General features: G+C 36.5%; 3 protein-coding genes across 4 annotated transcripts; 1 reads left to right on the top strand and 2 right to left on the bottom strand.

Annotated features, from left to right (window-relative positions):
- Positions 1-56: 56 nt before the first annotated feature.
- Positions 57-10,938, top strand: anpeplb (alanyl (membrane) aminopeptidase-like b). Of its 2 annotated transcripts, none has more exons than XM_053623114.1 (22): positions 57-464; positions 554-637; positions 778-1,406; positions 2,202-2,341; positions 2,596-2,735; positions 3,005-3,125; positions 3,214-3,368; positions 3,537-3,650; positions 3,817-3,960; positions 4,069-4,134; positions 4,317-4,382; positions 5,056-5,189; positions 7,033-7,112; positions 7,267-7,400; positions 7,525-7,580; positions 7,768-7,915; positions 8,015-8,103; positions 8,182-8,295; positions 8,520-8,687; positions 8,768-8,908; positions 9,402-9,483; positions 9,597-10,938. In XM_053623114.1, the coding sequence occupies exons 3-22, from the start codon at positions 817-819 to the stop codon at positions 9,753-9,755; spliced, it is 2,841 nt and encodes a 946-aa protein (XP_053479089.1). In that variant the 5' UTR covers positions 57-464; positions 554-637; positions 778-816; the 3' UTR covers positions 9,756-10,938. The 2 variants fall into 2 exon arrangements, with proteins under 2 accessions (XP_053479089.1, XP_053479090.1); XM_053623115.1 differs by having other exon boundaries at positions 534-637.
- A 69-nt stretch (positions 10,939-11,007) lies between these two features.
- arpin (actin related protein 2/3 complex inhibitor) lies at positions 11,008-15,884 on the bottom strand. Its single transcript, XM_053623127.1, has 6 exons — positions 15,723-15,884; positions 15,538-15,613; positions 14,959-15,091; positions 13,454-13,660; positions 13,193-13,356; positions 11,008-11,158 (listed from the first exon to the last, which is right to left on the bottom strand). The coding sequence occupies exons 1-6, from the start codon at positions 15,812-15,814 to the stop codon at positions 11,150-11,152; spliced, it is 681 nt and encodes a 226-aa protein (XP_053479102.1). The 5' UTR covers positions 15,815-15,884; the 3' UTR covers positions 11,008-11,149.
- Positions 15,885-18,978: 3,094 nt separating this feature from the next.
- On the bottom strand, positions 18,979-27,400 carry fam169b (family with sequence similarity 169 member B). Its single transcript, XM_053623124.1, has 9 exons — positions 27,352-27,400; positions 25,561-25,679; positions 25,365-25,467; positions 25,191-25,276; positions 24,818-24,992; positions 23,952-24,134; positions 21,388-21,516; positions 20,588-20,888; positions 18,979-20,284 (listed from the first exon to the last, which is right to left on the bottom strand). Exons 1-8 carry the CDS (start codon positions 27,386-27,388, stop codon positions 20,851-20,853), a joined length of 870 nt encoding a protein of 289 aa, XP_053479099.1. The 5' UTR covers positions 27,389-27,400; the 3' UTR covers positions 18,979-20,284; positions 20,588-20,850.
- Positions 27,401-27,856: the final 456 nt, after the last annotated feature.

The raw sequence follows: 27,856 nt of genomic DNA, 5'->3' as shown, positions 1-27,856 counted from the left end.
TATTATTAATATATTTTCTATTTTTAAAAAATCATTTATTATTATTTTTTTTATATAGTTTTGAGTGCCACATCGAGTTCATTTTAATGGCAATTACTTATTACACAAATACATACGACAGCATGTGTTTAATTTATAGGTGCCACCGCTTGTATTTCTACTTTTTTCTTTGCTTTTCTCTTATGCAGTTAAGAATGTGTAATCCAGGGAGGGGAAAAAGAGCTACGATCTCCTCCCCTTGTACTCTTTTCACAGAAACACATGCTACCAATTTGACTTGTGCATGTGTATTAGGTCGGCAGTGGTGGAAGACCAGTGTTAGTAAAACTTACAAAGAATACGTAGCTTTGCTGCCAGTGAGATCTGAAACAGTGGAATGGCTCATAATTTAGACTTGAACTTAATCTAGAGGGGAACAGGATGGAATCGAATGGCAACCCGTGGAAACGTCATTTGTTTAATAGGTTAGTACTTATACTCAAAGAAGGAGACTCAAAATCATACAGCTCTTTTTTAATGTCAGCATGTTTTAGTACTTTGATTATGTTTGCAGAGCAAAACTTCCTTCTTCCTCCTTGTCCTGGACTGGTCTGAGGTGGGCAGAGGTGGAGAAAAAATCTTGACAATCAGATGCAAAGTACTTGTTTATTTGATTTTCTATGCTAGTTAATGTGTAATCTGAATGAAGGTGGTGCCGTTATGCCGTCAGTTGTGTACATTTCCTCAATTTATGGAAAGGTTCATAGTCTAATTAAAGACTGTGGGTTCCTCATTTAGCTTGGATTCACTTGTTGGAGTTTCTCACATGGGACAGACATGGCTAAAGGAGTGTACATCTCTAAATCCCTGGCTATTGCCACAGGGGTTCTGACACTTTCTGCGCTTGGTGGCATCATTGTTATGATCACCCTGTATCAGATGCAGATAGAAAAAAACCCACCAGTGCGTCCACCAAGACCCGTTCCTACTACACCGATTCCAACAGGACTCCCACCAACTCTGCGACTTCCTGACAATTTGATTCCAGAGAGCTACGAAGTCAACCTTCAACCATATCTCTATGTGGAACTGCCCAATGCAACCGAGCAAGTTTATATTTTTGAAGGGAACTCAACAGTCAGGTTTAAATGTGTGAAAGACACATGGACTATCTTTCTTCATGCCCTGGATCTATCTATAGACGAAGTTATAGTGACCCATTCTAACACAAAGGAAATCATAAAAGTAGAGAGATACACTTTGCACAACGACTCTCATTTCTTTGAGATTCTGTTAAAGAAACAGTTAGTAGGAAATGGGGGCTATTATGATCTTTTCACTAAGTTCAAAGGGGAACTCCTTGATGATTTGACTGGCCTTTATACAAGCCAGTACACAGAGATAAGTGATGGTGAAGAAGAGAAAAGGTAAGCATTTTGTAATATTTAAATTGCCTGTATATGAAAAATGTTTGTAGTCTTATTGCCTAAATTAGAGGTTTCTCAGTCCAGTACTATGTGGACACACTGCTCTACATAGTTTTAAGTATTCTGTACTTCCAGCACACCTGACCCAGCTCATAAATGGCTTAATAATTAGGTAATGGTTTGATCATATATGTCGGCAGCAAGGAAACCCTGAAGCTGTGTATTGCTGTGAGTCCCTAGGACTAGAGTTGAGAAACCCATAAATGTTAACCAGAAATAAATGTTTTGTTTTTTTTTTAATTTAAGCTCCACATTACTATGTGGATACATTTTGGCTTCTAGCATTTCTTTATAATATGTTACTCATGATGCTGAAATTATGCAGTTTTGTGTGTGTGTGTGTGTGTGTGTGTGTGTGTGTGTGTGTGTGTGTGCGAGAGCGTGTGTATGTGCATGTGCGTGTGCAAAGAGGGAACAGAACACAGAAACTCACACATTCCCTTCCAAATATCAGATTACCCAAAGCCATTTCTTGGCCACAGCAGTATTTATGTTACTGTGTTTATTGTAGAAGGAGCCCCCAACCCTGTTCTTACTCAGTTATATTGCTTTCTTCTTCACCTATCTCCAAGGAAGTTATCTCAGCTGTAATGCTTCAAGCAGAGCATAGCACATGATTGTACCTATAACCTATATGACATGGAACTATTCTTTTTGGCTGTCCTGTCTATGTTTTTGTACATAGAACTGTGTGAAAATTCCTTCATTTGAGTGTATGAATTCCTTTCCCAACAGATTTCTCGTTGCAAGCCAGATGCAAGCCACAGAGGCTAGAAAAGTATTCCCCTGCTTTGATGAACCAGCTATGAAAGCAGTATTTAATATTACTATTATCCACAGAGCTAAGACCAAAGCCCTTTCCAATGCGAGGTCTGGTAAGACACAGAACTGGCTTTGTGATAACAATCAAAAGTTTGTGTTGGCAGTTAATACAGGATGACATCATCGTTTAAATGATTAGTCTTACTTTGATAATTTGTTCGTTAACTGAATTGTTAATTACCTTACCCGCCTTGATGTAGTTTGCATTAAAACACAGATTACAAAAGTTAACACAAGTTTAACATAAAGCACATAAATGGCATCAGTGTAAAATTTTGTATTCAACAGTGTATTTTGTATTCAACAGACAATGAACGATATGTGGATGGAGATAAATGGGTTGCTACTACATTTGCCCCAACACCAATCATGTCAACATATCTCTTGGCTTTCACAGTAAATACATTTTTGAGTGAAAGTGATAAACACGATGACAAGGAACTATCGGTGTGTTGCTGTTTTATAGTATTCCTTTTATTTTTTATTATAATTACAGCATTTGTTCATTTAGTTTAAAGTCAAGAATTACTGGGGAAAACCATGATAAATTGAGTGCAAAACTGCAGAAAAATTGATTTTGTTTGTACATACTGCTGTACATACTGACATTTACATTCTGGTAATAACAGTTGGATTTAGATTGAATTTGGAATTTCAGGCAAAATACAGATCTATGTTAGACATCCATTTCTAGTCTGTTTTCTGTGTTTTGGAAGATCTGGGCCAGACCTGAGGCTGTGGCTGCTGGACATGCCACCTATGCAATGAATATCACTGGGAAGATTCTGAGCTTCTATGAAAAGAAATTTAACCTGAAATATCCATTAAAGAAACTAGGTGAGATTAAACGCATGGGTTAAGAAGAGTAAAAATGGAAGTGCCATTATAGTAATCAGTAACACACCATATGTACTTATATTCACAGATCAGATGGCCCTGCCTGACTTCAGTGCAGGTGCTATGGAAAACTGGGGTTTAACAATGTACCGAGAATCAGCTCTACTGTATAAGGAAGGTGTGTCCTCTTCCTCCGATAAAGAATGGGTTGCCATTGTGATAGCTCATGAGCTGGCACATCAGGTACAATTATTCACTATTTATTTAAAAAAAATAGTTTAAAAAAAAAAAAGGCTGCATGAGACACTCTGTGTACAGCCAGTGACACATTTTTATGACACTAAATGCATACACACTTTTGAGTTTTTAATTGGAATTATTAATTCATCATCATCACTGCTGGAAATACAGTGGTTTGGAAACCTTGTCACAATGAACTGGTGGAATAACCTGTGGCTGAGTGAGGGATTCGCAACATACCTCTCATACCTGGGAGTGAATGACATCGAGCCTACATGGAATATAGTATGTTTCAAACATTTCAAAGAATTGTTGCACATTGACATTTTAATTCACTGCAATCAATTCCTTATTAGGTGATTTCACGATGATTCAACTAAACCTTTTGTTAACTTTAGCTACCACACACACATCTAGAAGTTTACATCTGTGTATGTACTGTTATTTCCAGAGAGATATGTTTGTGCTAAAAGAAATCCAGCCAGTTATGGAGCTGGATTCACTGAATGCTTCACACCCTCTCAGCTTGAAAGAGTCTGAAGTTGAGACAACGTCTGACATCTTGGGACTCTTTGACAGTATCACCTACAATAAGGCTGGTTGAAGTCTCTTCACTGCCCATAAATTTGAAGGCTCATGTATATATTTATCAGAAATTATTTATGTGTGACTTGATGAACAAGATTCTCTGGCCTCTCAATAGGGTGCAGCTGTGCTAAGAATGTTATCAACTTACATGGGGGAGGAAAAGTTTTTTGAAGGACTTAGGGTGAGTGATGTATGGTGATAGTAAGCCTAGCACACTTTATACTGTTATATATTCTTTCTGTAGTTTTTAAAGATTTTTACTTAGTCTAATGCCTGACTGAGCATATAAGCTACATTTTGATACTGTATTACAAATGCAAATCATTCACAATGATTTATTACATGTGTTACAAATCATTTTAGAGCTACCTTGAAAAGTACAAGTACAAGACTGCTGACACTGCAGACCTGTGGAAGTGTATGGACGAGGTAAATTACTTACTGCTACTTACATATGTAAAATAGCAAATACTCAATAGTAATAAAGGATGAACTGATATGTGTCCCTGAAATGTGCGTATACTAACATACACTAAGTGGCCAAAAGTTTGTGGATACCTGACCATCAGAACTATATGTGGTTTTTTTAACATCCCGTTCCAGATTTAGTCCCCCTTTGCTGTCATAATAGCCTCTAGTGATCTGGGATGGCTTTCCACTAAATTTTGGAACATGGCTGTGGGAATTTGCCCATTTAGCCATAAGCGCATTTGTAAGAACAGACACTGATGTTGGGCGAGAAGGCCTGGGGCACAGTCGCCATTCCATTTCATCACAAAGGTGTTCAGTGGGGTTAAGGTCAGGGCTTTCTGCAGGGCATTCAAGTTCTTCCACTCCTACCTTGGAAAGGCATGTCTTCATGGACCTTACTATGTGCACAGGGGCACTGCCATGCTCGAACATGTTTGGAACCCTTAGTTCCAGTGAAGGGAAATCTTATTTTTACAGCATAAAAATACATTCTGGACTATTTTGTGGCAACAGTTTTGACCCATGTATAGGTATGATGGTCAGGTGTCCACAAACCTTTGGCCATATAGTGTATATACCATATTAACATGCCTACTCATCACTTAATAATGCAATGTATTGTCCTTATCAGGCTACACATGAGGACATAGAGAGCATGATGACAACATGGACCGAGCAAGTGGGCTATCCAGTCATCAACATAAATACAACCACTGGAGAGATTGCTCAGGAGCACTTCCTTTTAAAGGGAGCAGAGGACACTGGGTGAGTTCCAGGCCAGACAAGACATTTTTACATCAGTTAGATCTGAGAGGATACACTAACAATGTGTCCCTCACTGATGTGTTGACTGTACTATATAGTGCACTATATAGGGTACCAAAGAGGGAAACACGACTGAATTCAGATAACCTGCAATTGTGATGCTCCAGGAAACAATTTGTCCAAGACCTGCCATTATATAAACTATTTGAATATTATAAATTAACTAACAGAAGTATTAATTCATTCAATCATTCATTCATTCATTCATCTTCAGTAACTACTATCATGGTCAGGATCACAGTGGATCGAATCCAGGTAAAACTGTGAAGAATTCACCTCAGATGGAATAACAGTGCACATATTCAAACCTGGGGGCAATTTAGCATAGTTAAGCTACCTATCTGCATGCTTTTGGACAGTGGGATGGAAACCTATGCGAATAAAGAGTGAACAACTCCACAAGAAATTTCTCTGTTTTGTGGTAATTTAGCATAGAAAGAGTGCACATTGCTTTTGCAATGCATCTGCAGGGCATTGTGGGTATTGCAGTAAAATATGCAGGGAATACTTTTTCCACAAAGAATTTAGACAACACAACAATATGGCTGCATCCCAGAGTGCAGTGAATGGTACATTGGGAGCAAATTCACTCATGAAATAAGTTTGAAGTGCAGATCTTTAAACTATACTGGGGGCTGAAATTGCCAATTTATTTACATTTGTTTTAACCAATAGAGCAAGAATTTCAAAGTGAAATTTATTTTATTACCTTTCGTTATGGACCACCTGGGTACTTTTTGCAGAATTAGTGCTGTATACCTGCTTAGGAGTATAGCACTCTAATCTTTTGGGTTTTTTGGTAAATAAATCTAATCTTGTTACTGTAAAATCTGCACCATCAAATGAGAGTGTATTGACGTGTTGCTTAGGTCAGTAAATAGATTTTGTATTATTACTATTTTTGCCATAAAATTTAAAGCTGTCCAGACACTTGGCATATTGTTTGAGTAACTAATCTTATACCCTTAATAAGTCTATAACATTATAACTTGTTATTTGTTAAATGTGTCAATTTAATTCCAACCACTTACTGTATATTTCTGGGCAGTATGGTGAGCTGCCTGTTCTGCCAGGCCCTTTTGGAGTAGGATGATAAACATTGTTTAGGACTGGAGCATCTTCATCAAGCAATTATAGCCAATAGTGATATGAAGTATGGCTCACAGGCTATGGGAATACTTCTGGATATTCATTAAGTGAGCAGACCCTGGTGTACTGTCAGTGGCTGCTTCTCATTCTCAAATCCTGAGGTCCAACTCCTGTGGTGAGGGACCTCACCTCAGTGGAGAGCAGAAACATATTGTTATTCTCAAATGTGAACATTATCAACACCTTGAGCAATTTTTTTCCTCAGCTGATTACAGTATCAACACCTTGAACAATTCTTAGCCTCAATTTTCAGCATTTTTAAACATTTTTAATCGTCAATTGGGAACAGTGTCAGTTGGACCTTGAGTGATTCTCATCCTCAGTAAAGAACAGTATCTGCACTTGAGTGGTCTTCATCCCCAATAAAGAATCACTATTAACACTGAGTGGCTGTCATACTCAATGAAGTAAGGTATCTACAATACTCCACTAGTTTCAAAGGAAACCACCCTTGCGGTCCACTCAGTTGTAGAACCATGGTAACCTTCCATTGCTGCAAGCCAGTGTGAAGGGTTTTATTTATTTATTTATTTTGGAAATTATTTTTTGTTTTGTTTATGTAAAAAATAGAAACGCCCTTGCTATGCTGAATTTGAGGCATAACTCCTTTATGAAGTTTCTTTTTTCCCCATAGGCTTGAATGGCAGGTTCCAATTATCTATATGAAATCTGATTTCGCCCAGCAGAAAACTTCACTAAAAGAAAAGGGGCCTGGTAAATTACTCACACACTCACTCACTCCTCAGCAACCAAAACAGCCAGTGAAATATTCAAGTTGTGCTTGGGATAGGAAAAAAATATAGAAAGGTTCTACTATAGTACTAATACTGACATAGTACTAATGCCCACAAACATGCTGACTCTACAGTGAGAAAGCCTATTTTTGAAGTCACTGATGATGGATGGCTACTGGTCAATATAAACTGTAGCGGTTATTACAGAGTGAACTATGATGAACAGAACTGGAATAGACTTATCGATCAACTGGAGAGTGATCATCAAGTGAGTATGTTTATTATCAACTTTACTGCAAAAGGTATTGTTTAACTTATAACTGTTGTTCTCACAACCAGCAGAGAACTGTAATTTCACTCCCTCCTGACAGTGTGAACGTGCTTCTTCCTAGGCTATCCCGCTTATCAACCGAGGCCAGTTAATTGATGATGCATTTAATCTTGCTAGGTAAACACATTTCATATTTTCTTCTGATTATAAATGTATATTGATGTACATTGATAAAATGGTATTGTTTTAGCACATTTTATATTTATCTTTAGCAATCATATATCCTAATGCACAAAAAACCTGCAATATTCTCTCCTAATACATTTCATTTTCATATATGTTCATGTTACCTTGTTTTGTGAAGGGCCAAATACATCAATGTCTCACTGGCATTGAGCACAACCAAGTATCTGATAAATGAAACCGAGTATATTCCATGGGAGTCGGCTCTGAACAATTTGGGTTACTTTATTCTCATGTTTGATCGCTCGGAGGTCTACGGCCCCATGCAGGTGAGTATAATGTACGCAGGAATCCATGGGCAGAGTGAGAGTGCACAGTTGATTAGAAGAGACTAAGGATTGATCTTTTATTCCATGCTCTGTTTACAGAAATACCTACGAAAACAAGTTGGCCCACTTTACAAGTACTTCCAAGAGTACACTGATAATGCAACTGTTCCAGATATCCTTTCTGACCAGTATGTATCTATTTGATTTGTTCAAGTTCCTTTAACATGTTAAAAGCATTGTGTAATATTATTTTGATCTCTCTGCAGGTATAATCAAATAAATGCCATTTCAGTGGCATGCAGCAATGGTCTTACTGAGTGCACAGACATGGCAACAAAGCTTTTCAATGAGTGGAAAAATGGGGAAAATGGGACAAATCGGTAAATGAATTTTACATGTACTGCACTATATTAACACCTGTGTTTAGGCCTAAAATATTCTGGACTCACATTAAATGTAATCAGCAAATATAATAATATATGAAACAATAAGCTAATATATTAATATAGGATTAATCCAAATATATTTTTAATAAGTTTGAGAATATATTAGAACATATCGATTTTACCAACTATTCTTACCAGTTAACTTTGCTCTTGTTAAGGATTCCACCTAACTTAAAGTCCACCATTTACTGCAATGCCATAGCAGTTGGAAATGAGGATGACTGGGATTTTGCATGGAAACAGTACAAAGAAGCCACAATTGCCACAGAACAAGACGTACTGAGATATGCACTCTCCTGTACCAAAATAATCTGGCTCTTAAACAGGTAAGCATTTTGTAACATCAGGCTCCAGCCTCTGTGGCCACACTTATCCAACACCTATAATGTCATCCATCCCCACCCAGATACCTTGAGTACACTCTAGACCCTAACAAGATAAGGAAGATGGATGTCGTGTCTACCATAAACTACATTGCCAGGAACGTAGCTGGACAAGCTCTTGCCTGGGATTTCATTCGGGCCCAATGGACCTACATAAGTCAACTGTGAGTTTGGCGTTTGTTTTTTAAAATATGAACTTGTACAGTGGTGTTGGAAAGTTTGTGAATTCTTTAGAATTTTCTTTAATAAATAAATAACCAAGTATAATATTTTTGTCTCATTTGTTTAATTGGATTCTCTGTCTAATTTTAGGATTTCTGTGAAAATCTGATGATGTTTACATTCATATTTATGCAGATATATAGAAAATTCTAAAGGGTTCACAAAGTTTCAAGCACCACTGTAATGGCTAAAACAAATTGAAACCCTACTTTGAGGATGAAGTCCAAGCTTGTAGGGTTTGGCCATTTGTAATTTCCTCTTCCTGACGCATACTGTGAAGTCATGAGTTATACAGTGCTACTGAAGATTACAAGCTATTCAGGGATCGAAGGTTAAGTTCAGCAGTTAGTGAGCGCTCAGCATTTTTAAAGATTGTCCCCTTGGTTACTAGGCAATACAATTATCCACCTGGCTAATACTCATTTCCTCAAACAGGTACGGAGGTGGGATAATATCTGTCGGAAGCTTGATTGACGATGTGACTGAGAGGTTCTCCACAGACTTTGAGCTCCAACAGGTGATATATTGAAAGACATTAGATTTCTTAAACTCTTAATGATACATTATATTTTATGGTTCCACCTCAGAATGCATGGATTCACCCACACATCTCTAATTGTCTTGGTCTAGCTGAAGCAGTTCCGAAGTGAATTTGATGAAGATGGTCTCGGGCCAACAACACGAGCTCTCGATCAGGCAATTGAGAGGACTGAAGCAAACATTAAATGGGTGAAAGAGAATAAACAAACTGTATTGAACTGGTTCATAGAACAGGCACAGGTCTACTGAGCATTCACAGGTCTGCACAACTCTGTATGCATAGTAGAGCCAGAGCAATGAGAAACAGATGTAGAGTAATGGTGTGGTTATAGAGACAACATCCTGTGTTTCACAATGGTTTTTTTTCCCCACAAGCCTGTTTCATAAGGAAATCACATTACGTTGAATAGGAAGAGAAAACAGCCCCCCCCCCCCCCCCATAAAGACTGTAATCTGATGAAAAATAAGAATTATGTAATTATGCAATTCATCATTTTAAAGAATTTTAAAAATACTTTATCAGAAGATGAGCTGAATATCATCATATTGCTTTGAAAATAACCAGAAAATTGCATAGGTCTGTGCAATTTTAGTTATCCATATATTACTGGTGCCAGTTGTTGCTTAATTAACACAAAATGAAATATAAATTAACATATGTGCTCACCATTAACCAATGTGTTCTAAGGAATCTAGATTAATTTATTGATTCAATCATGTGTAGAACTACAAATAAAAAACTGTTTACACAGATGAAGTAACATCTAAGTATGCTACTTACTCAGGCATATTAAGTATTTTAAGTAAATATATTCATTTACTCAATAGTATATTTTGTAAGTACAGAAACTACTATAAATGTATATACTCCTTGCCTAAAATCACTCTCTCTGTTCATTTCTGAATGAAATTCAAATATAAAACATTGATTATTTTTTTTCTCTTAAACCTCATTTTTCCATTTGATTAATATTCATTTGACCTTTTTGTTTGTACACTTAGTTGCCTTGTACCTGCACTTATCACTGCACTGCATCAGGTTCACCTACCGTATAGGCGCCCTTTATAGGTCTAAAATTACTGACAGTGGTATCAATTGTGTCAGGTGTCCTCTCCTTGTTTATGAAAGAAAATGGCCACTTACTAACCAGATAATTTGCCAGCAAAATCCCAGCAATGCTTCTGGACCAAATATGCTTCAGCGACACAAACAAACATGCCAAGAATGCTTCACAGCCCAAAGAACATCTGGTGATCACATTCCAGTGAAGGACTGGTAGAATGTGGCTGATAATGTGTAGTTCATTAAAAATTGTAGAGTAGTAAAGAAAACCACTAGAATAACTAAAACTGCATTAAGACTGCATTTAAATCATTTGTGCAGTTAAATATAATCTGCTATTTGCAATGTATACATTGATACACTGTACATTGATATAATTAATAAAATCATAATATTTTACATAATCCAAATACAAAACCCAGCACAGACACAAACATCTATTATTAATAAAATGTCATTTATTACTACTGTACATAAAAAATGTTTATACCAACAAATCAGAGTTTACAGTATAAAGTATATTTGGGTGTATAAAGTAAAATGCTTGCCACAATTTTACTGCAGGTATTCTGTGTCATGGTCAGTCATCCTGAAATAAACATACAGCCCAGTGTGAGATTACAAAATTTGATGAGTTGGAAAACAATGCATTGCCTTATTTATATCAGACAAGTTTACAGTAAGTTAAAATCAGCACATACAGTCCCCTCAGAAATTGGCCAATTCATTTTTTTTTTTTTTTTACTGTAGACTGAAGACATTTGGGTTTGAGATCAAAAGATAAATATGAGAAGACAGTTTAGAATTTCAGCTTTTATTTCCCGGTATTTATATGTAGATGTGTTAAACGACATACAACGTAGCACATTTTGTATCAGACCACCAAATTTTAGGCGAGCAAAAATATTTGAACATGTGACTGACAGATGTTTCTTGTTACCCACATGTATCCTGTTAGATTGGTTGTTTAAACAATAAATAACTGAGCATCTACTCTTGGTTTTAGCATTCAGTTTCACATATGAAGACTGCATTTGTTGATAAAAAAGGATAAGCCAACATGAAGATCAGAGTTTTTGGGAGAAAAGCAAGTCATTCTGAAGCTGAGAAAAGAGAAATAAAAAAATCAATCAGAGGAATTGCACAAGCATTGTGCATAGCCAGTACAACAATTTGGAATGTCCTGAAAAAGAAAGGTCCACTGGTGTACTGATCAACAGACACCGAATAGGTCAGCCAAGGAAAACAAAAACAGCTGATGACAGTGTGAGAGCTGTGAACAAAAACCCAAAAACGACAGTCAGTGACATCACCAGAAAACCTTCATAGGGCAGGGGTGAAGGTATCACAATCCACCATTCGAAGAAGACTTTGAGAGCAGAAATATAGACGCCATACCACAAGATGCAAACCTCTCATGAGCAAATAAAAATCAGAAAACCAGATTGGAATTCGCAGTGAAATACAGAGATGAGCCACAAAAATTCTGGAACCAAGATTAACCTCTACTAAAGTGATGGAAAGGCCAAAGTGTGGAGTAAGAAAGGATCTGCTCATGATCTAAAACATAAGCTCATCAGTCAAGCATGGTGGTGGTAGTGTCATGGCTTAGGCTTGCATGGCTGCTTCTGGAACGGGCTCACTAATCTTTATTGATGATGTAACTCATGATGGTAGCTGCAGAATGAATTCAGAAGATTACAGGAACAGTTTGTCTGCCAATTTACAGAGAAATGCATCCAAATTAATCAGGAGGAACACACTGCCAACTCAACAAAGTACTTCATCAGGGGGAAAAAGTGGAAGGTTTTAGACTGACCAAGTCAATCACCAGACCTTAACCAAATTCAGCATGCATTTCACCTCCTAAAGAAGAGACTGTAGGAAGAGACCCCCCAAAACAAACAACAGAAAGAGGCTGTGGTAAAAGCCTGGAAAAGCAACACACAGCATCAAAGAAGAAACCAACAATTTGGTGATGTCAATGAGTCACAGGTTTGACGCAGTTATTGTAAGCAAGGGATATGCAACCAAATATTAAGTGTTATTTACTTTAATTTACTTCAAGACTTATTTGTTCCTATGCCTTTTGCTTGCCTAAAATTTGTGTGGTCTGACACAAAAAGTTCTGTGTTTTATGTTGTTTAACAGATCTAAATGTAAATACCAGGAAATAAAAGATAAACTCTCATCTCATATCCATCTTTTGATCTCAAACCCAAATGTCTTTGGTGTATAACACAAACAAACGAATTGGCCTTGCAGTTCCAATAGTTTTGAAGGGGACTGTACATCTGCAATCAAAACTAACGATGAACATTATAGAACCAAATATTTCATTTAGCATGACAACACAACAAAACCCAATTTTATCATCCGATTTAAGATAAAAATTACTCACGATGTGCTATTCCTATACTATGAAAAATAGAAATTCTAGTAGGCCACATTATAAACAACCCAATGCACCCATTTGTGTTTTTGCTAGTAAAACACATCAGAAAAGACAGTGATCTTTTCTTTAGCTATTCTACAGTACCACTGTTAAAAACACAGCCTGATACCTGCCCAACTACGCATGGTATCATCAGGAAAAATACTGTTTGAGTGGTCGCTATCTTACCCACTCATCCTCCTCAGCCCTGTCACCCAGTGCAGCTGGCTTCGCTTCACTTGCCGCATCTCCTTTGTTTGCCATTATTTTGTCTGTCCATGATTCCCCAGCTGCCCCATCTCCTGCAAAATTGCACTTTGTCACAGTGCCAGCATCTAACTTGGCAAAAGAGACTTAAAACACAGAAATAGAAATAATGCATTGAGAGCTTAATATCCAGTCAGTTTCAGCAACATCGCTACTGCAAGGAACTGCCAAGGTAACACTCACAGATAAAGGGACCATCTCCTTTAGTCTTTAAGCGGATATCTTGACCTATCTCCAGCTCTGTCTTCTCCATTTCAGCCTCCAAGATCCAGAATGCAAAGGCTTGGTTGGGACAATGCTTCTGTGTGATACTAAGCAGTTCCTTTTTGTTCACTAAGCCCTTCAGCTGTTCCTCAGTAAGACGATCTGATTCACCTTTTGCCTCCAATTCTGTGTAATTAATGTATAACCATACACAAAGTCAAGTGTTTAAATGTTCATGGGTATCATGAGAATTAACACAATATTGTTGGTGTGAAAGGGATAAGTGCCATAAATGCAATGTGGAAACAAGCCACCACATGTTCTGCAGTACACATCTGGAACTAATGGGATTTCCTTTGAGAAAAAAACTATGATGGAATGTTGGAATCTCTTTTACATAATTTACAGATGGAAGAATTCTTTTACACTCCGTTATCTGTCTATAATTAATCTGGACGTGAGAGTATATGATATGCTTTAAAGGGAAGGCCAACTGAAATTTTAGAACCATAATGACTTCAAAGAAAAAGCCATATATTCACTGCTACTTTAATAGGAACATCTGTACACCTGCACATTCATGCAATTATCCAATCAGCAAATCGGGTGGCAGCAGCGCAATGCATAAAATCATGAGCCTCAATTAATGTCCACATCAAAACATCAGAATGGGAAAATATGTGATCTCAGTGGCTTTGTACTTGGCATGGCTGTTGGTGCCAGATGGGCTGGGTTGAGTATTTCAGAAACTGCTGATTCCATGTTATGTTCAGGCACAACAGTCTCTAGAGTTTACACTGAATGGTGATAATTAACATCCACTGTCTGGCACTATCAACCATGCCAAGGTCAAAGTAAGTGAGATCACATTAACTGTGAACATTAACTGAAATGCTTTACTTGTAGCCACATGACTGTAAGCACCGCGTATAATGAGTATACTGAATTCATTCATGCAGCTTCAGTAAGCGACTTCTCCTGGTCAGTGTTGTGGTGGATCTGGAGCCAATTCCAGTAACACAGTGAAAGGCAGGAGAATTCACTCAGGATAGGATACGCGTCCATTGCCTGGCAGCATGCATTTACACATTCACATGCTTATTCATACCAGTGGACAAGTTAGGATAATTAATCCACCTACCTGCATGTTTTTGGGGAGTGAGAGGAAACCAGACAACTGGGGTTTGTTGAAACTTCAGTTATAAAAAATAAATAAATTGATGACCGAATAGCGTCAAGCGCATGTCGGATATATTAAAAAGTTTCCTGGTATTGCATTACCTGTTCATCAGTTTATTCCTAGGTGAGATTGTGGTAGCAGTTTTATCCACTCAATTTTTTAAAAATTGTACACAGTAGCTTACTGTTGTGCTGTCTGAATCACTTAGTAGCACATAATCTATTATCTATTAAGTACAAAGTTTAGGCAATTAGATAGATACTGGGATTTCACCGTAATGAACTTCTGCATTATAAGTACTTACTGTAGGATGACATAAGATAACCTGTGTTGACTTTTCTGGATTCACTGAAGTTGGGCTTGATCTCATTGTCCTTGGAATCATATTTTCTGCAGTGGATTTGACTTGGCTTGACGTACAGGACGTTATAGCGCACCTACAAGGCAATCAAGCAGTGTTTGTGCTAAAACTAATGGCAATAATAAAACAAATTCAAAGTTTTTGTACACAATGTAAATCTGGCATAAAAAGACAATTTTCTTCTTCATAAAAAGACAAATCTTACACATACAAAAAGGACGCATAAAATTCTTTCTCTGCTTTGGCTGTGGTTAAGAGGGCTTTGTAACGTCCTCTGCCCCGTCAGCGATGATTAAACTTATGTCCACACTATAAATTGTAAATTCAACAAAATAGTCACTAATTAAAAACAAAGTTGTTGTTTTTTGTTTTTTTTTAGCAAACTCTATGTAAATGTAGAAAGTTAAATAAGCGTACTTTGTTTTATTATTATTATTATTATTATTATTATTATTATTATTATTAAATTGTACAATTGTGCAAGATGTGACGTCACACGTTCATGGACCGCTCCTAGCTTACCTTTTTATTGTTGATGTCGGTAAGTGCATGGCGAGACACATCAACAAACGTCCCCTCTAAAATCACTCCACGGCCACTGAAACGGATTATCAGTCAAATTTAAACTCGCATTATTTTGTGCAGAACAAGCTTTAACATTTAGTCTGCTTCCTCTACTAAACTTGTTCTGCAAAATTAGAACGTACCTCTGATAGACAGATGGCTCCCACGAAGAAGACAATTTCTCGTTATGAACCGGTTTATTTTGTAACGCTGTGTTGTCATATATCCGACTCATTTCAGAGCTGTAACGCGGAGGTTAACTAAACGAAACGAAACTAAACTAAACCAAACCAAACCAAACGTTATTGCCGCTTCCTCAATTTACGTCATCGGTAAGCGACAACGTTGCTTTTCAGGAAGGGGTGAGGACTAGTATTTGTAAATTATGTTCATTGACTATATAATGCTTTATGTAAGGATTAAAACATACCAGAACGACTTCCAACGATTTAATTTTTAAAACATTATTAATGAACGATGCGTTGCATTGGGGAGGGGGGGATGAATTTTTTTAAATGGTAGAAATGAATTAGTTGAGATGATGAATGATGATAAATGATTCAGTGAGTTATGACAAACACGACTAATTTTAATATATATATATATATATATATAAATTATTAATTATAATTATTATATAATATATACATTATATAATAATGTATATATAATATACATATATTATTATATAATATATATTAATTATATATATATATAGTACAATTCACGCCTTAAAAAACACACAAAAAAGGTAAGAATATATATATATATATATATATATATATATATATATATATATATATATATATATATATATTCTTACCTTTTTTGTGTCTGTTTTTTTTGTGTCTGTAATTCCTGAAGGATATAATTCCTGAATATTTTTTTTTTCTTCATATAAATCCTGCAGGTATTTCTACAGGAAATTGAGCTGAAATCCACAGTAGGCTATATGCATAATATTCCTGCAGGATTCCTGTAGAGTTTTTTTTGTAAGGGGAACACCTGTACTCCTACTCATTTATGGGGGGTTAATGTGATCTCAGTGAATTTGGCCATTGCATGACTATTGGTTTCAGACAGGCTTTCTATACCTGCTGATCTCCTTGGATTTTCACTCACAACAGTCTCTAGAGTTTACTCAGATGGCTTATTAATACCAATAAATCATTGCTTGAATGCCACAGAGTATTGTTGCTGACCATGTGCATTCTTTCATGGCCACAATTTACCCATGTTCTAATGGCTACTTCCATAATATAATGCACAATGTCACAAATCAAAAGTTGTCTGAAAATGGTTTCATGAAATTCAGTGTTCTTCAGTGGCCTTCCCAGTCACCAGATTTGAATCCAATAGAACACCTTAAAGGGTTTGCAGTGCCATGGCGAACAAGCTTTGCAGCCTAACAAAAAACTTCAGAGATGGAGGGCTTGTAGATGCCAAAAAGCAATTTCTTTCTAGAAACAAACCAATCTCCATTGCCTTAATTAATTATTCATATCCCATATGATACCTTATATATGTGGCGCATGCGTTGTCAGTTATATTTTCTTTAAAAGTTTTACCAGACCAGGGTTTTTTTTATTATGTCCCATAATTCACCCTATAGTCTTAGCCTGGTACCCTTCCTCCTGGAAGTCTTATCTTTTCTTTTGACACTGATTTGCAAGTTTAGAGGGCTTTGGTTGGAAACCCAGTTCTGGTGTTTGTCTAATTGCTATTTTTATTGCCATAGAGTGAAGCTGCTTTAGACAAATACAAGGTTCTTAATTTACTGCCATAGAGTAAAGCTGCTTTAGGCAAAACACAAGGTTCTTAATTTACACACTTAGAATGTCACTTGTTAGAAAGTATTTTATAGTTTTAGATTATGCCTACTGTGCAGAGAGGTACGGGCTGACACAGAAAACAATTAGGCCTACTGTTTAGTAAGACACAGAATTCATTTAACTCAATACACACTTAGAATATAACTTGATCAACATGTGCACTATGGATTGAGATAATGCTTCTAACTAATAATTCTAACTGTTGGTTATACATATTAGATTATACTTTATTAACATATCCAAACATTAGTCATTAAACTTTGTAGTTACACACACTGATTACACTTTATATTCTATAGCAGCAAGAAAGTGTACCTGAAAAACCTACAGGAATGGCATGATGCAATTATGTAAACAAGGACCTGAATCTCAAAGTAATGTTTCCAACATCTTGTGGAATCTATATGCCACAAATAATTGAGGCTGTTTTGAAATCAAAGGGAGGCCAAATGGAGGTATTAGTATGGACTTCCTAATAAAGTGTTCAATGAGTGTAGTTACATTTAATGTTATGGATTGCCCATGGATTGCCCATGAGACAAGTTAGTTCCTGTATACATTATAGCAGCTACAGTGCTGTGAAATACTATTTGCCCCACCCAAATTTTTTATTTTTTTTGAGTGTGTGTGTGTGTGTGTATCTCATAAAATTTTTTCAGAAATGAAAACAAAATCTAACATAAAACAAAGGCAACCTAAGGAAACAAAATAAAAAATTTAAATTATAGTTATTTATTGAAGCAAAAAAGTTATCCAATACGAACTGGCCTGTGTAAAAGTGTAGTACTGTAGTTACTAATTCCTCGAATCTATGAAACTGCATTCATAATGAGGTTCAGCTGGACTAGATACAACCAGGCCTGATTACTGCAAACCCTGTTCAATCAAATCAACACTTAAATAGCATGAAGTTGGTTAAAAGGTCTTACCAAGTAACTATGCAAAAATTGAAAGAAATTCCAGAAATTTTGAGGAAAAAGGTGACTGAAATACATCAGTCTGGGTTACAAAGCTATTTCAAAAGCTCTGGGAGTCCAAAGGAGCACAGTGAGAGCCATTATCTCCAAATGGAAAAACTCTGCACAGTAGTGGACCTTCCCAGAAGTGGCCGACCTTCCAAAATGGTGAAAACCACTGCTAACCCAGAAGGTGGTAGCATGGATTGTCCACTAATCGTAGGGTTAGGGGTTCGATTCCCGGCCCACATGTCTCCACATGCCAGAGTGTCCTTGGGCAAGACACTGAACCCCAAGTTACTCCCGATGGCAGGCTAGCGCCTTGCTTGGCAGCTCTTCAGCCATTGGTGTGTGTGTGTGTGTGTGTGTGTGTGTGTGTGTGTGTGAACAGGTGAATGAGAATCGGTGTAAAGCGCTTTGTAGAACTGCTACCATAAAAAAAAAAGCGCAGACTATTTACCATTTATTGCTGCTAAAGGTGGCACAACCAGATTTTATATTTAAGGGTCCAATTAGTTTTTCACTTTTGTGATAGGTGTTGGATAACTTTTTTTGCTTTATGCCTTATACTTTTTGCTTTACACACACACACACACACACACACACACACACACACACACAGGCAATTTCCATTACATCCAAATGTTACTGTTAATGTTAAAAATGTCCATTATATAGCATTATTTAACGAAATGCTGATTATTCATCCCATTTTATAATAAATACATTTATTTTAAATAACACAAAATTAAATACACTCATACATTTTGGAAGTGAGTAAGAAAAAACAGTATCTCAAATATGTGCTTTATATGTGGTGAATAAACAGTATTATCTATTGTTTTCAGGTGAACAAATCTGGGATTTGAATGCCAAGTCTGAATCTAGATTGATAAAAACATTAGGGTTTGTTTTTTTTTAACAACATTGAATCGGCTTCACCAGGGAGATTATACACAACATCCTGAACACTTGGAAACAGACCGTGTGGGTTGAAAGTTAATTTGTTTTTCTCAAAAGGAAAACACTTCCAGATGTACAAATAGAGCATAAAATAAAAAAAGTCAGATGTTTTCTCATGAATTCTTTCTTAGGCTTAGGTTAAGAGTGTTTTCCACATGACACCTTTATGGTAGAAAAGAGAAAAGATACATTAAGCTCTAGCTGACAACTAATATGGTTACAGATTAGTTTAAATGTGATTGTTGTTCAGTATTTTGTAATGCTATGCATCTGTCAACTCCCATTACTGCTGTAGTAGGTGTAGTTTTGTTTGAAATGGAATTTGAACGTTTTTGTTCTTGACAAATAACCTTGAAATTTCTGTATCTGATTATTGTCTTTTCCTTTCTGATGCTCCATAAGGTAAGTGGGAAAGAAAATTAACAGTAATAAGTATAAAAAGAGGATTTGCTCAAAAGTTAATAGTAGCGAACACTGCATTGATCTTTATTAAAACACTAGAGATAGGTAATATTGACTAACTCAAGGGTTTTTAAATAAATTTTTTTTTTTTTTTTTTTTTACATTTTTTTATTTTCTATTTTTAATATAGATTTTTGGACACTGTTTAAACAGTCAATTCTGTATCATACTAACACAGTTGTGATTCACATTCATGTTTACAGGGAACACAAGACCTTGAAAATCACCATTCCATCATACACTCCATTACTTCTGCAATCAGAGTTTTATATTGCACTGCAACCACACATCCCTGAGACTGATGCATAACAGTGACAAAGTATAGCTTGTTCATAGGCCTTCCACATCTAGACCCATTCAGTAAAACAGAATTTACTAGGATATCTTGGCTTTTTTACACTTTGGTGTCCCAGCCCGGTCAGTTAGTTGCTTCTCTACATATCTTGTCTGGTACATGCTTGGTTCAGTGCCTGTGAGTCGTGGCATGCTCGTCTGGAAAAGAATGAAGACTAATTTCAGAATTTTTGAGACGATTCCAGAGATGAAGCAAATGATTAATGATGAAACCATTCAAGATTAATTGGGTTTGAATGTTCAGTTCCAGAACACTTTAAAGTTTTTTTTTTCCCTGTGAAATGATCATGTGGTACATGATCATTTCACGTGGTGGAGCAATCACACGTGGCGGGGCACTCACTTGACAGTGTGATCAGGCTCCACATGCACACACAGCTGCACCGTGGACTTTCAGTAAGCCATGATAAACTAATATAAAGGTGGAGTATATAACCTCACCTTCCCTTTATTGCATGTGAGCTGTTTGTCAGTAGCTTGTGTGATGTGTGGACTCTCATCTGAAATCATATGCACAAAAATCATAACATTATAGCTGAGACATGATAACGATAACCACTTTGTTTATCTCACATGAAAATAAAGAAGAAAAAATAAAACTTTGAAATCTTTTAAACACAAATCATTTTAAACACTTTAAACGCAATAGTCAGAAGGCTCCTTAGCTTTTGAATTCCCAAATCTGATAGGTCAGAAGTTGATGATTAATTCTCTATAACAGCAGCCTTGACAATAGTGCCAGCTGCAAGGCAAATCACAGGTTTATATTAGTGCACTCACTATGATATTATGTTATCGTTTCTATATCAAGGTAGTTCACAGGGACTTGTAAAGTGGGCGCTCTACATAATCTAATCAAAATAATAAATAGATACAAAAAAACAACAACAAAAAAACAAACAGAAAAATGCATAATTGTTGATATGGTGGAGCTTTCGGTAAGGAGATGTTTATTTAATATTAAACATTAATAATTAGCACTCTTTTTTATTATCTGATTAAGGCTGTTTATAGCTTCTATAATGTAATTGATAATAAGATCTAACTTGTTTTGCAGAGATTCCACAACAATAAATGTAACTATAAATGGATAAAAAGTATGTTGTATCATTCATTAATAAAAAAAAAAATTCATTGTTGAAAAATTGCTGTGGTATATGAGGAATAAAACATTTTGGAATGTGCTATTATTGGAAAATATCAATTAATGCATCACACCACCACCACTAGAGCATGCTCACTGTGTGTTGGCTGGTGCTGGACTAGTATGCTCAACCACACGTTGTGTCTCTGACTCCAATTCCCAGGAGCCTCCACTTCATAGAGGCGCTCCCTTTGTTCCTGGTGAGTCTCTAGGTACTTCTTGCATACTGCACACAAAGATTGTGACTAGGTGTGTAAGTGAAGTTTCTATCCCAAAATATAGACATATTTCAAAATGCAGATGTATTGAAAAGCCAATTCAAGCACCTTCGGTAACTGGATTTCAAAAATCTTTTTATTAGTAGTATTCATTTATTTTTTTACATTTTGTCAATCATCACCATGATGTGATGATTGACAAAATGCTTTGTCAAAGGCAGAAATCTGATAGACAGAAAAATGGTTGACTGTTTGAATTCACCTCAGCTGGAGGTAGCGGTTTTCACATGGACAGACTGTTAGATTTAATTGAAAAAAAAACAAGGTTTGTATCAATATATTTATCCATAAAACCATTACGGTACACTAGAAAAAACAAAAATGTGCGATAACAGTCCAGTTTACATGACATTAAATGCACTGCTTATTTGGAGAAACACACTCAGAAAGGACATGTTAATATCCTACACACTTTTTTGTGTTATAATTATTTCAACACATTTGTGTTAAATTATGCAATAAATGTGTTGAAAAACATTTCACACGAGTGACTAACACAACACGTGTTAAGTTATTGTTCAATCATGTTGCGGACTGCGCTCCCAATGTCATCATCCAACTCTAAACTCACCTCAAAGTGAATGTTTGGTGCTTTGACCTATTGATTGTGATGGCAGTCTTGAGGCGAGGAAACCAAATGACCACAGGTAAGTTAGCATTCATCACTATTTAGCATTAATGCTGCTGAACATGCCTGGCCGAGTTTGTGATATTTAGGCAGGGAGCCCTCAAAAATGCATTCAATGGGAAACAGTAACTCAGAGTGATAATTAACTTTACCTATCGTGACGGCTTCAAAAGTGAATAATATGTACTGCTTCCTCAGTGTTGGCATTACACTACTAGTGTTATGTGTTTATGTTGGCTGTGAAATATGGACTGAGGTTATTCTATAATTCTCTGGGTCGGCATCTTATCTGAGGCTCTGAGTTAGGGTTAGCCAGCTGGATGCCATCACCAATCATAGCAGGGATGAGTGATACTAACCTAAACACTCACCTGAGTTGATAAAATTACTTTAGCATACAGCTCGCGGTAATGTTAGACATTCCCATTCCCTCTTTAAGAGTTAACGATAATGTAGCATTACAGCTATTCACCATGATGTAATACAGAGAGTGGGTTAATGTTAACTACATTTAGCAAGTGTTTTGGACAACGCAAGCTGTAGTAATTACCATTAGGAGGATGAGTTAGGGTCATGTTTCTTCATGAATTCGGTGAATGTTAATGCTGGTTAACAGGTGCAGACAGTCAGTGGCTAACGGAATTTAGCTAGCTCAGTAATGTCGAGGCCAAAAGTTCTTTACAAAGTTAATGTGACAAAAAGAGAGGTTGGAGTTTACAGTAGGTTGTAATGCTTTCTACTATCTCTGTAATGTTGTTTGACTTAATTAGGTTGTGCAAATATATTGGCGGTGATGTTCTAAAGGCTGGAAAATAAATATTCACAAGTTAGCTAGATTTTCTTGGTGGGTCTACAGCACCATTTTGTTCATTAGGAGAGTGGAGGTCACATTTCCAAAATTACACAATTTGGGATTATGTAACACAATCTCTCAGTTAGAGCCCAAAGGCTATATTTAGTAGCTAACAACTAACCAACACACTTTTTGCTCTTTCACAGCATTTCTAATGGAAGGGAGTGGGACTCTTGTCTTCCCAGATGCCAGGGAGATTTGTAAGAAGATGCATCAAATCCAATTCTTACATCTGTCAAATGTTTTAATGATTTTAATAAATGTCACTGGAATGTTGTCCTTAACTAGACATGCAGGTGTGTTAAAAAGAGTGAAGGTTCATATAAATATACTATGTGAAAAAGTAAAAAGTAATTGCTCCCCAGTTACAGTTAAACTAATTCAATTGATAATTCAGCTAAATGAATACAGCCAGGCTTGGTTGCTGCTAATCATATTTAACCTCACCCTCAGAGCGAAGCACAACATTTCTAGAAACACACAATGTCAAGATAAGTTTCTTTTGACCTTTGTATAGTGTGTATCATTGAACCACAATGACAGCCATTATCTCAGAATCGAAAACATTTGGAATGGAAAATAATAACAGGAGTAGCCAGCCAGCCAAAATTTCTCTAAGGGTGCATTGACAACCCATCCAAGAAATCACAAAGGCTTCCAGAGGAACATCAAAAGAACCACAGGCTTCTCTAGTTTCAGCTTAGGCCAGCATTCATATCTCCACAATAAGAGTGAGACTGTGAAAAATATGATTCATGGGGGAATAGCAAGGCAGAAGCCACTTCTAACCAAGTAAAACATTAAAACACATCTGCACACATTCAGAGTTGAAGCACCCCTTTATATTTTGTTGCTAGACCCAACTTGTGTAAAACTAGCATTTCATTGTTAGCCCATCTTACCTCCATACATACTGGGAGATATGGGGTAGCTAATGCCCAGCACCCTCTCTGTGGGCATGGACTTGCAGAAATCCTGGAGCATCTGCATGGCTAGGCCGTTCCTCCTCCAGTGGCGGCGCACAAACACAGTGTCCAGCACAGGGAGAAGGTAACTCTGACTAGTGCATCCATTGCACAGTCTTCCTTAAAGAACAAGAAAACCAGTTACTAAAATGCACAATGGTACTGTTCAACTAAACTATGGAGGGATAATAACACTTCTTGTATTGGATGGTTAAACAAAGTGAACTAAATAAATCAGACTGAATAACATGTTAACAAGATTTATACCACCTTGTGTTAAATCAGAAATGGTTATTAATTATCTATAACAGCCTGGCTCTGACAATAGTTCCAGCTGTAACATAAATCACAGGTTTATATTATGCGCTTGTTCTAATACATTATCGTTCCTATAGTAACAGCTCAGGGACTTGTATGGCGGATAATCCATGTGATCTAAGGCTAATAATAAACAGATTTTTGTGTTGTCATTCAAGTGTTATTTCACAAAGGAAAACATACAGTATAACCACTGAATATGGTTAAGCTCTCTGTTGAGAAACATTTATGTTGCATTTATGGAAGGACTCTCCAATGTCAGAGCTTTTACAGCTGCTATAACATTAGGGATAACAGATACTAACTTGTTTTCATTTATGTAAGAAATGGACCACAGGTCAGAATAATGGAAGCTGAAGTCAGAAGTTCTGTATGAGGACTGAATTGAGGAAAGATCAGGGTTGTGCACTTTTATTGTAGAGTTGTCTAAAGTGATATCAATAAAACATTTAGAGTGATGTTTACAACAGATATGACATTCACACCTTTCTTTTTAACAGTGTAAAAGCCAACTGCTTCTCCATCTTGCCAGAAGATTTTCCCATATTCTGACACAGGATGAGTTGAGAAATATATGTGTTCTTCCTGAGACCTTTCCAACATTCCAAACACAATCTGACTTAGCAGGAACAGTATAACTCTCTCCATCACTGACTCCACCTGTAGTGATAAAGGTAATAATCTCCATAAAATGTCTGGTATCAATATCTTTATCTCCATGAGTAATGCTGTAAAAAACAAAAAAAAAAAAACAAAAAAAAAACTGAATCATGCACATAGGCAGATCCTTCTTCCTTCTACATAAGCAAAATAACGAACAGTTTAGCTAAATCTTGCTTAAGCATGTGACCAACTTACCAATACAAGACCATTTCTGGATTTGCTGGATGTCTTCAAAACGTCACTAATGGGCCACCATTTGTGATGCAAGTATATGGCAACCACTGAAAGAGTATGTTACATTACTTCAAAACAGATGATAAAAAAATTATAAAACATAACTGACTGAATAGGATTCTGAAGGTTGTTAACCTTGGGTTTCATCTCCTGGTAAATGGAGGGCAAGAAGGTAATGAGGTGGTTCATCCTCCCCAAACAGCCTGAGCTTGCCTATATTGTCATGAGTTACTTTTACCTGTAATCAGTTGTTATAATTTGTCAAACATTTTTTCTTAATAGTATAGTAGTTTATTGTTATCTCTGCTGCTGTGTAGTCATGAGCACTGACCTCTGCTCCACTGGGAAGGTGAAATGACTTCGTGCCTGACTCCAGACTTGATAGGTATTCAGAGACAGGGCACAATGCATCATAATCCTGACATGGCAGGTCCACTGGGTGGGAATTCACTGTAGCAATTAAGTTTTGAAACTTTTATGCAAAATAAGATGGTATAATACATATGATGGTATAGAATATAAAAAAGTAATTTCAAGGTTCTGTGCAAACCTTGAAATATTTTTTACAAAATGTTTAAAACTGAGTAGCCTTTTTTAAACCACATTTGCTCCTAATTTTTACTCATTGCCATTTCCCACCTACTAGATAGTTCTCCCTATTATACAATAGCTTCCAACCAGTGAGGGAGAGGGCCATGTTATGCCAATCCTCCTATACTGAGAGCAGGTCCAATTATGCTCTCTTGAGCCATGGACTGCTGATGGATCTTCAGGATTCAAACTTGCAATCTCACTGATAGCAGACTAATTTTTAATGATCATCTTTTAATAATCCTCTTAACCAGGCCATTCTTCAAATGATTCTATCCATTTTCCCAACTAAAGAATTGAATACTTGGACTGCCACTTCATTTAATGTAACCCTCTTTGAAATCTATCCATTCCATACATCCATTTTCTGTACCCCTTATCCTACACAGGGTCGCAGGAAGCCTGGAGCCTATCCTAGGGGACTTGGGACGGGGGACAGCCTAGAGAGGTTGCCAACCCCACACACACATTCACACACCGATGCCAAGCAGCCTAAACGCATGTCTTTGGACTGGGGGAGGAAACCAGAGTATGCAGAGGAAACCCGGGGAGAACATGCAAGCTCCGCGCACACAGGGCAGAGGCAGGAATCGAACCCCCAACCCCAGAGGTGAAAGGTAAACATGCAAACCTCTAAACCATTTTGCCCCCCGCTTCTTTGAAATGTGTAGATTTTATTGAATTTTTACTTTAATTTCGTTATTAACTACATTTGTTCATCCTGTAATGAGGATTTGGATGCTACTGAACATCTTATTTCTATACTTAAAATATAAAATATACTGTGGTGCTTAAAAGTTTGTAATATAGAAAATGCTAAAGGGTTCACAAACTTTCAAGCACCATATGTGAAATATTACAAACACCACTGACAAAACATATGTATATACATAAATACATACATACATATACACACACACACACACACATATATATATATATATATATATATATATATATATATATATATATATATATATATAAGTATTTAATTAATTTAAATGAATAACAATGTATAAAATGATCTTTTATTTCTACTAACAATACATAAGTTATTGCCTCAATCGTAATGTAACACTGCCATCATGCAATATTTATTTATATATTTGTTTTTTGTGTGTGTTTGTAAATACTAATAGTACAGAACTGTAGAAAGGCAAATGGCACCGCTAAAATTAAAGCGTAGTAAAGCCAGCGTCATGACGTCACCACGTTTCTACGCACAGACAAAAACACCCCTTCAGGTAAAGAAAATTATTCGTATTAAACCGAATGCATACGTCGGTAGTTAAGGTAAGTAAATCTGGTTGCAGGACTGTCCTCTCTCATTTACAGACGGTTTGTTTCCGCTGTTTGTTAGATAAACAGTCCATGTTTAGCATAGGCCCAGAGCTTCAGACTGTGCGCACAGACTATTTCTCATAGTTTAATTGTGCGCAGACGACTACTTGGAATAAAGAAACATCATTTAAAATCTTTATATATGCAGTTTTTAAGTTGGATCTAGTCCAAGCCAGGGGTTTGGTCTTACCTAGATTTTCGACAGGCAAGTTAGAGTTGGAATCCATTTTGAAGGCACAATAACCTTTGAAATCGTTCCACTTGTGAAACAGCGCCACCTGCTGTAGCATGGAGGGACAGCGGTTTATCCATTTTATAAACTTTGTAACGTGGTATCACTGCAGCTTATGTATAAGCGTTTTTTTTCCAATTTCACTCACGTCGATTTTTAATGTATTATTATGGTTTTTTTTTGTTTTGTTTTTTTTGTTTTTTTTTTTAACCAGCATCAGTTCTAATCATAATGACCAAACATTCATTCATTTTCAGAATTGTAACTCTTTAAATGCTGGTTTGTTTACAAAATGCCACAGATGTTTGTTTTTTAATGAAAAAAAGAATAGTAATTATTTTCCATATACTAAATGATCAGCAGAATTTTTTTCTTTCATTATTACAGTCTTTGATATGTCAATGATTAACAACAACATTAATTTTGATGCATTTATATTTTTATGCAGTGCCAGATTTAAAAA

The sequence above is a fragment of the Ictalurus furcatus genome, chromosome 4 (assembly GCF_023375685.1).
Source record: "Ictalurus furcatus strain D&B chromosome 4, Billie_1.0, whole genome shotgun sequence".
In the NCBI taxonomy this organism is placed as follows: domain Eukaryota; kingdom Metazoa; phylum Chordata; class Actinopteri; order Siluriformes; family Ictaluridae; genus Ictalurus; species Ictalurus furcatus.
Note: the sequence above shows the minus strand (reverse complement) of the source record. Positions and strands in the feature narration are given on the sequence as shown.

What these genes read in the sequence shown, in the direction of transcription:
- anpeplb (XM_053623114.1), top strand. Translation starts at nt 817, where the DNA reads ATGGCTAAAGGAGTGTACATCTCTAAATCCCTGGCTATTGCCACAGGG. An exon ending in ACGATGACAAGGAACTATCG is followed by an intron (nt 2,736 to 3,004) that starts GTGTGTTGCTGT and finishes GTGTTTTGGAAG; the next exon opens with ATCTGGGCCAGACCTGAGGC. An exon ending in GATGCATTTAATCTTGCTAG is followed by an intron (nt 7,581 to 7,767) that starts GTAAACACATTT and finishes TGTTTTGTGAAG; the next exon opens with GGCCAAATACATCAATGTCT.
- arpin (XM_053623127.1), bottom strand. Translation starts at nt 15,814, where the DNA reads ATGAGTCGGATATATGACAACACAGCGTTACAAAATAAACCGGTTCAT. An exon ending in GAGCCATCTGTCTATCAGAG is followed by an intron (nt 15,614 to 15,722) that starts GTACGTTCTAAT and finishes AATCCGTTTCAG; the next exon opens with TGGCCGTGGAGTGATTTTAG. An exon ending in TTATCTTATGTCATCCTACA is followed by an intron (nt 13,661 to 14,958) that starts GTAAGTACTTAT and finishes TTAATTACACAG; the next exon opens with AATTGGAGGCAAAAGGTGAA.
- fam169b (XM_053623124.1), bottom strand. Translation starts at nt 27,388, where the DNA reads ATGGATTCCAACTCTAACTTGCCTGTCGAAAATCTAG. An exon ending in ACCTTCCCAGTGGAGCAGAG is followed by an intron (nt 25,468 to 25,560) that starts GTCAGTGCTCAT and finishes AACTGATTACAG; the next exon opens with GTAAAAGTAACTCATGACAA. An exon ending in CCAGAAATGGTCTTGTATTG is followed by an intron (nt 24,993 to 25,190) that starts GTAAGTTGGTCA and finishes TTATCACTACAG; the next exon opens with GTGGAGTCAGTGATGGAGAG.